The 8,476-nt window shown below is 61.6% G+C and overlaps 1 protein-coding gene across 2 annotated transcripts in view; it reads left to right on the forward strand.

Moving 5' to 3' along the window:
- Nucleotides 1-7,429, forward strand: part of SLC1A7 (solute carrier family 1 (glutamate transporter), member 7) — a 45,858-nt gene extending 38,429 nt beyond the window's left edge. Inside the window, exons 6-11 of one of the 2 annotated variants that reach the window (XM_012639407.1) lie at nt 2,285-2,384; nt 2,928-3,161; nt 4,918-5,112; nt 5,764-5,898; nt 6,392-6,494; nt 7,097-7,429. In XM_012639407.1, coding sequence (XP_012494861.1) covers nt 2,285-2,384; nt 2,928-3,161; nt 4,918-5,112; nt 5,764-5,898; nt 6,392-6,494; nt 7,097-7,315 — 986 coding nt within the window. In that variant the 3' untranslated portion in view covers nt 7,316-7,429. Of the gene's footprint in view, nt 1-2,284; nt 2,385-2,927; nt 3,162-4,917; nt 5,113-5,763; nt 5,899-6,391; nt 6,495-7,077 lie in introns of both variants that reach the window. The other variant, XM_012639408.1, reaches the window with a different exon arrangement.
- Nucleotides 7,430-8,476: the final 1,047 nt, after the last annotated feature.

The raw sequence follows: 8,476 nt of genomic DNA on the forward strand, positions 1-8,476 counted from the left end.
CGGGAGTTCGGGTCCCCGGGGGGCTGAGTTGTGCCCCCAGACCCCTCCCAGCTGCCAGTTCCTGAACCTTTTACTGAGGCCTGGGGACAATGCAGGAGGGGCAGCTCACAGTAAAGAACTAAAACTACTGAACTAAAAACTAAAACTAAAGAACTAAAAACTTTATTCAAAGCCCTCATCTCCACCACCCACCCCTGCTTCTCACTGGCCCTCCTCAGACCCGTGTGCCCACTGTTGGCCTCCTGGACACACCTTCCCTTTGCGCTCTTCCCCGCGCCCCCAGGGCCCAGCCAGCCACAGGGGATTTACCGTGAGGCCACAAAGCACGACCCGGGCTCCTCGCAGGCCCCTTCTGAGGCCTGTACGTTTTTTCTGTGTTCTTTTTCCAAAAGAGACCCCCAAATGACATAAGCTTCAGACCCCACAGAACCTTTGGGTATGCCTCTGCCTGCAGCACCCCCCAACACACAAAAACCTCCTTCTTGGGGACAGCTCCCAACCTTCCAGAACAATCTAGCTTGTTTGTCCTGATGCTGTGTTTCTGGGCCATGTTGGGGGGCACTGTGAGTCTCACTCTAAAATCGGCATTGGCCTCTCCCACGGGGCCTGGGGGGCCGTCACCTCCTGCTTCCACGACGTCTCCACAGGGTTGTGTTCTCAGGGAAAAGCCTCACCATCCTCCGAGTTGCTCGTGCTAGAAATCTGGGGGTGACTTCCTACCTCGCCCTCCAAATCCTGCCGGGTCTGCCTGTGAAACCTCCCTCCAACGCGCGCAGCGTGCAATTCCCTCTGCCCGCCGTCACCACCCTGGGTCAAGGCCACCATCATCTCTCACCTGGTTTCTGTGGAAGCTGCCTGGAGTCCCTGTACCTTCCACTCTTGTCCCCTCTGGTGTGTCATCTTCAGGAGTCACCAAGCTGACCGTGCTCTGTCCACTGCACTTGGAAAGCAGCCCGACCCCTGTGTGACCAGGCCCGGCCTGCCATCGTCCTCACAGGACACGCTGCCTCCCAGGGCCCTCTGCTCCCCTCAGCCCTGCGGCTCTTGCTCCTCCACTTTCTCTTCCTTTGGGGGTCTCCCCACAGCATCTCACCCTCAGCAAAGTCTTCCCTGGGGCAGGTGCCGGGGCTACAGCTCCACCGCCCGCACCGCTCCATGAACACGGGGCCCCACTGCAGAGATCCAACCGCTCGGCGTCTGCACGGCAGCCGTCAGCCCCACGCAGGCAGAGACGCTCCCCGCCTGCTCTCCGTCTACCCAGAGCCCACCACAGCCAGCGCAGGCTCTCAGTGAAGTCTGGAGGAGAGGGGCGCGTGACGATGGATAACGGAGCTCTTAGCATCTTGGCCAAAATGCCAGGCATGCAGGGGACCAGGACCTCAGTGACCCGAGTGTGTGACAAGATGGTGTTTGGAATTGTCCCTCAGCACATCTGACATGTTTGTGCCTGTGCCTGCGTGTGCCTGCGCCCGTGAGTGTCCTTGTCAGTGTGTGCCCGCGTCAGTGTGTGCCTGCGCCTGCGTGTGCCTGCACCCGTCTGTGTCCATGTCAGTGTGTGCCCATGTCAGTGTGTGCCTGTGCCTGTGTGTCTGTGTTAGTGTGTGCCCGTGTCAGTGTGTGCCCGTGTCAGTGTGTGCCCGTGTCAGTGTGTGTCTGTGCCCTGCCCGTGTGCCCGTGTCAGTGTGTGCCCATGTCAGTGTGTGCCTGTGCCTGTGTGTCTGTGTTAGTGTGTGCCCGTGTCAGTGTGCCCGTGCCCGTGTGTGCCCGTGTCAGTGTGTGCCCATGTCAGTGAGTGCCTGTGCCCGTGTGTCCATGTCAGTGTGTGCCCGTGTCAGTGTGTGCCTGTGCCCGTGTCCATGTCAATGTGTGCCCGTGTCAGTGTGTGCCTGCGCCTGTCTGTGTCCATGTCAGTGTGTGCCCGTGCCCGTGTGTGTCCGTGTCAGTGTGTGCCCCCACCAGCCAGAGCCCGTGCCTGTCGGTGCAGGTGTCAGTGTTTGCTGCGTCTGAGCAAGCACACCTGCACCGCTGCTCTGAACAGGGCTTTCTTTGGTCCCCTCAACCCAGCTTCCTTTCCTGACGCCTCCCTGGTGTTGGGAGGTGGCTAATGCTAAGTCCTTGGATGCCCCAGAAAAATCCAAATGGGTCTGAGGAGAGGCAGAGCTGGCAGGGGGAACCCGGGTCCACGTCAGGCAGGCTGAGATCCGCACGTGCCCCTGCTTGGGGCAGGGTGTGCCTGCGTCCCCCTGGTGCATCCATGACGAGCTCCTGTGTCCCTGCCCTGCAGGCATCATGCTGGGCCGCATGGGTGACAGCGGGGCCCCCCTGGTCAGCTTCTGCCAGTGCCTCAACGAGTCAGTGATGAAGATCGTGGCGGTGGCTGTGTGGTAAGCCTGGTCGGGGCCGGGTCCTCTCTCACCCCACCCCCTGCTTCCAGTCCTGGACGGGTGGAGGGCAGCCATGGTCCCATCCTCTGCTCTCCTGGGGGCACCGCAGAAAGCCGCACGTGAGGCTCAGCCCCAGGCCCGGGTCCAGAGCTGCATGTATTTCCACGGGTCCCCCAGCCCTGACCAGGACTCCCTCCAGCCCTGGGCTTGCCACTTCTGGCCAGGTCTGGAGGAGAGCCAAGAGCTCAGCCTGGCTCTGCTGCTCTCCCGGCCTCAGTTTCCCCATCACAGGGAGCCTCCTCAGCTCAGCTTTCGGAGAAGGGAAACACAGGGGGTGAGAACGAGCTGCCACTCCTAGGTTGAGTTCAGATGGGACAATGCAGAGGGAGGTCCGCCCACAGTCACCCTTGGAGGCCATGGCCTTGCTGGGGCTGCGCTGGGGTAACTCCTCAGAGACATGGGCGGGGGAGGCCCAGAGAGGCTAAGGCCGGCTGGGACCCCGCCTGCCCGGCCCCTGAGCCCACGCCACCCTGCCACCCCCAGGTACTTCCCCTTCGGCATCGTGTTCCTCATCGCCGGCAAGATCCTGGAGATGGACGACCCCAGGGCTGTGGGCAAGAAGCTGGGCTTCTACGCGGTCACCGTGGTGTGCGGGCTGGTGCTCCACGGCCTCTTCATCCTGCCTCTGCTCTACTTCTTCATCACCAGGAAGAACCCCATCGTCTTCATCCGCGGCGTCCTGCAGGCCCTGCTCATCGCGCTGGCCACCTCCTCCAGGTACCCTAGCAGGGCAGGATGGCGGGGCGCAGGGGCTGGGCTCTGTCTGCCTGCTGGGCGTCATCTGCCCACAGCCACAGAGCCACAGAGCATGCCGGCGTGGCCCACTCCACAGACGCGGGGGTGGCTGAGCTGCTATGGTGGTAGGACCTATTGGGGATTTCACATTTGAGGCCTCACCAGCCCAAATCCCCTCTCGAGGCCTTCCCTCCCCAATTGCCCGCCATCCCTAAGGTTCTCTCGATACAAATGGGGGTCGCTTCTGCGCATCAGGGGCAGAGAGAGCTGTAGCGTCTGTCAAAAATCACATCAGCAATGAACTGCTGTTGCCCTTTGCCGCCACATGGTGCTCCTATTGGAGTCAGGCCTGCGCATTCTCGCTGTTCCTGGGACTCGCTGGGACCTCCCAGTGGCATGCCCTGTTACAGGGCGGCAGGCAGGGTTGCTAGGCGGCGGGGATTTGAGTCATGGCTCCATCACTCACTCCCTGTGTGACTGTGGGCCGGTCACACCCTCCTTGGGCACCAGCTTCCTCATGCACAGACTGGGGATAATCTGAGCTTCCCCAGCCCAGGGTAGCTGTGGGGACTGAGGTGATCCACTACGGGTGACAATGCCCGTCGGGGCCGTACGAGTCAGCACCTGGCCTCAGGATCCCGCGCTGCAGTGAGCGCAGCAGACCTCAGGGATTCGGAGCTGCGCAAGCCAGGTTGCTGGTCAAGAGGGCAGGGAGGCAGCAGTCATTACAGAGCACCAACCCTGTGAAGAAAGGGTGCTCTCCCCACGGCGAGTGTCCAAGCTCCATGTTAAGGAAGGTGTAGGGGCTCGAGCCAGCCACGTCTCTATGGCACCAAAGGCCTTGCTCTTCCCTCCAGCCCTTGCTGCCTTCTCTTCCCTGGGCCTCAGCTTCCCCATCTGTGAGATGCCCCGCAGGCCCCCCAGGCAGACATACGGCCCCACCCTTGGCAGCAGAAGCACCTCCCGCAGGGCTCAAGAGGAGCGGACCACAGTGAAGAAAAGCCCAGAAGGCACAGTCCAGGAACATTCACCCAGGGCGGAGGCCAGGCCGTAAAAGGGAAAGACAAAGCCCTAAATGGTGCCAGCTCCCATGCCAGGGGCCGAGTCCCGCCACCTCCTGCCAGCAGGAACTGCAGCCGGAGCCCAGCACGTCTGGGGCTCATTAGAGGCTCCTGGGCAGTGGCCTGTGGGCAGAGGAAGGGCTTGGGGGCCACCCCAGCCTGAGTTTTAGTCCCAGCACTGCCACTAGGAACTCTCATAACAAACACAGTAACAATAATAGCGACTGAGTGCTTACGATGTGCAGACACTCTTCTGTGCTCTGTAACCCAGGTATTGTTTGAGACAAAGAAGCTGAGGCACAAGGTTCAGGAATTGCCAGGGCCACTTGGTAGGAGGCTGGCATCTAAACCCGGGCAGCCGGCCCAGAGCCCCTGCTGTTCACCACTTCATGTGCTCTTGGCAGAGCAGTGTGTCATTGGGTTAGCCCTTGGTCCCCTCTGGGCTCAGTTTCTTCATCTGTGAAATGGACTCAACCCCGTCCCCCATAGGAGAGCGCAGCACAGTGCCTGGTGCACCTAGGTCTCTTCCAGGGGCCACTGCCTCCATGCGGTGAGCAGCCCGCGCTCTGCCAGGCGCCTGCTCTCCCCTGCCGTGGTCCGGCTGCCTGGGGCAGAGTGAGCTTCCCTGACCATCCTGGAGGAGGATGCTGTGCAGACACTGGCCCCTCTGCCCATAGCTCAGCCACACTGCCCATCACCTTCAAGTGCCTGCTGGAGAACAACCACATCGACCGGCGCATCGCACGCTTTGTGCTGCCCGTGGGCGCCACCATCAACATGGACGGCACGGCGCTCTACGAGGCTGTGGCCGCCATCTTCATTGCCCAGGTCAACAACTACGAGCTGGACTTCGGCCAGATCATCACCATCAGGTGCGTCCTGACACCCGCACCTTGTGGGGATGGGGCGGGGGCCGGAGGAGCCTTCTGGATCCTCAAGCTCCCAGACCTGACGGGTTCTCTGAGGCCGGTCGGTGGTGGGGCTGGGACTCAGGGCACAGGGCTCCTTCCTTGGCCGCCCTGCAGCCTGTGGGAGGACAGAGGGCCACGACTGGAAGCTCCGAGCCTGGGGACAGGCAGGAAGGGGAGGGCAGTGCAGGCGGGCACAGGGCAGGACTGAGGACCACGGACAGGCCGCTGGCATGGCAGGAGCTGAGCGAAGGGTGCTGGGGCCAGGCGGAGGCTGAGGGAAGCCTCGCCTGCCAGCCAAGCGCACAGTCCCACCCTGGGGAGGCTGGGGCAGCGCTGCGCCCGTGGACCACCTGGGAGCTCCTTAACAGTGCAGCGTCCTGGGAAGGCACAGCTCCAGATACAAGTGTCTACGGCTTCCTCAGGAGGGTCTCCTGAGGCCAGGGATGGGGGTCCAGTGGGCTATAGGATCAAAGCAGGGATGTGCCCCCTGAGAACTCCCTGAGGTGGTGTTGCTAACAACCCCCACCCCGTGTGGCTGTCCTGGAGGCCCTGGCATTCTGGCCTCCTCCTTGGAGCCAGGGCCCTGACAGTGCACCCCACCCCCTCCTGCAGCATCACAGCCACAGCGGCCAGCATCGGGGCAGCCGGCATCCCCCAGGCTGGACTCGTCACCATGGTCATCGTGCTCACCTCCGTGGGACTGCCCACCGACGACATCACCCTCATCATTGCTGTCGACTGGGCTCTGTGAGTGGACTTCGGCCTCGGCCCCAGTGCTCAGGGAGGGGGCTGGCTTGGAGGGCAGCAGGCACGGGGTGTTGAGTCCCTCCCTGGGGTAGAGAGCTGGGGAACTGCCATGCGTAGCACAGTGGTTGCGCCCTACTCATCAGCACAGGCCTGGCTGCATAATTTGGGGGCCCAGTGTTCAAAAATGAAAATGTGGAGCCTTTTGTTTAAAAGTTCTAAAGAATTTCAAGATAGAAAGAGCAGAGCATTAATCCGGGCCTGGCCCTCCTAAGCGTAGGGCCCCGTGCAACACACAGCCACACGCCCACGAGGCCAGCCCTGCCTCAGCTGCTTCGGCACCGCCAAGGAGTGGGCTTGGGAGGGGCCAGGGAGCCACCTGGCTGTGGCTCTGCCCGGTGGCTGCTGCAGTGGCCTCATTCCTCAGGGTTGAGCTCTGCCCTCTTCCAGCTCCCCACAAAGTGCCCGCTGCTCACCGCCCCCCTTGGCTCACCAGGGACCGTTTCCGCACCATGATTAACGTGCTGGGGGATGCACTGGCCGCGGGGATCATGGCCCACATCTGCCGGAAGGACTTTGCTCGGGACACGGGCACGGAGGTGAGAGCAGTGCCCCCCTCCCAGCCTGGTGGCCCTTTCCTAGTGGAGCGTGGTGGGGTGGGCAGGGCACCAGACCTCCCACCAACCAGCTGGGCAGCCTTCAGCCAGTCCCTCCATATCTCTGCGCCTCAGTCTCCTCATCTGTTACAGGGGGTACTGATTCCTCTATTTATTGAGCACCTGTGATGGCCAGCACTGACACAGACACAGGAGGAACAAACTACGATGAAATCCCCTGTCCTCATGGAACTCACGCTGTAGCGTGGGGGGGGCGCTGTTCAGTGGGTCTGTAGGGGGTGGTGTGGTCTTCTGCACTGTGTCATAAGCTGCCCCACTTCACAGGGAGGAAGCTGAGGCTCAGGCAGGGGAGCCACCGATTCCCTCGCTGAACCCTGTGGGTCAGGTCCCCTCCTCTAAGACAGCCCCAGCAGGAGGCAGGACAGCTTGGGAACTGGAGCCCAGGGAGGCCACATGTCATGACAGACGATCCATCTCGTGGTTCCCAGACCTGAGCTTGTTCTGTTCCACTCTGACCCTCGGTCCTCCCTAGTGTCTAACCTCAGTCCCTCCTGCTGCTACCAATACCTGTTTCCCCTCTCCAGAAACTGCCACCCATCGAGACCAAGCCAGTGAGCCTCCAGGAGATCGTGGCAACCCAGCAGAACGGCTGCGTGAAGAGTGTGGCTGAGGCCTCTGAGCTGACACTGGGCCCCGCCTGCCCCCACCATGTCCCCGTACAGGTGGAGCAGGATGAGGAGCCGGCAGCCACCAGTCTGGAGCACTGCACCATCGAGATCAGTGAGCTCGAAACCAACGTCTGAGCCTGCAGGACGGGGCTGCAGGGGCAGGCAAGGCCTGGGGCAGGAACTCAACTCTCCAACTCTCCCGAGCAGCTGCCAGGGGCCAGACTCACACGTTCTTCCCACCCTGGCGAGGCTGGACTTAGCCCCATTTGACTGAAATGGGATTTCAGAGAGGGGAAAGGCCTCAGGGCAGCCCCAGCCAGAGAGTGACCGAGTGGCATAGCCCAAGCGCCAACGGCGGCAGTTTTCCCCGTGTGAGCCTGTGAGGACGGCAGGTGGGGGTCATCCCCACTTTCTGGATGACAGAACTGAGGCCCTGACAGCTAAAAACACTTGCCCATGGTCTCGAACAAGTAAGATCAGGGCCAGAATGCTCACTCAAGTCCTTCAAGCCCGGGCCTCTCCCTCCCGGAGGACAAGGGCAGTTTGTGGGGCCAGATGCCCGGAGAGGCTCCACCCGCTCCGCAAGTCCGCAGAGCCGCCACCACGTCCCATGTGTGAAGACATAATAACGACGTCCTAGTTTCTGTCCCAGCGGTGTCCAGGCCCACCCCACCCCATAACAGGTGGCCTCAGCCAAACAGATCTCCCCAAGGGGGACCCAGTCCAGGGCCAAGACCCGCTGCCTTCCCTGGGCCACCGTCCATCTGGTCTCCTGTCCTGCCACTTGTCTCTTACAAAGCTTATCGGATATGGAGACAGATGTCCTCACTGCAGCTGGAAGGCCCCTTAGACACGTCCAGGCCAACCTCCCATGGGACAAGTGGGCAAGCCAGGGCCCAGGGGAGGCTCAGGCTGGGTTGCTCTTGTCTAGCCACCGACGGGGCCCTGCTGTCAGAACTGCCCAGAGGCCCACGTGGCAAAGTGGAGTCAGGTTTTCTAGTCCTTTCTGTGTTTTCGAATTCAGTCATAACTAAATAAAGGTATTTTGTTCTTCACTTTTTGTGGGCTTAGAGACCATACCCTGGCCAGAAGTTCTTTACTGGGCTAATACAGCTGTCAGAGTGTAGACGGGCCTGCCTGGGCAGCCAGGGTGTGCACAGGCCTGTCTGGGTGGAGCCAGAACACAAACAGGCTTGTCCATGTAGCTGGAGTGTAGACAGGTCCACCCAGGCTGTCAGCGTGTGGACAGGCCTGCCTGGGTGGCCAGCGTGCAGATGAGCCTGTCCCGGTGTGTGT

This window comes from Propithecus coquereli, unplaced genomic scaffold (assembly GCF_000956105.1).
Source record: "Propithecus coquereli isolate 6110/MARCELLA unplaced genomic scaffold, Pcoq_1.0 Scaffold14, whole genome shotgun sequence".
Lineage (NCBI taxonomy): Eukaryota > Metazoa > Chordata > Mammalia > Primates > Indriidae > Propithecus > Propithecus coquereli.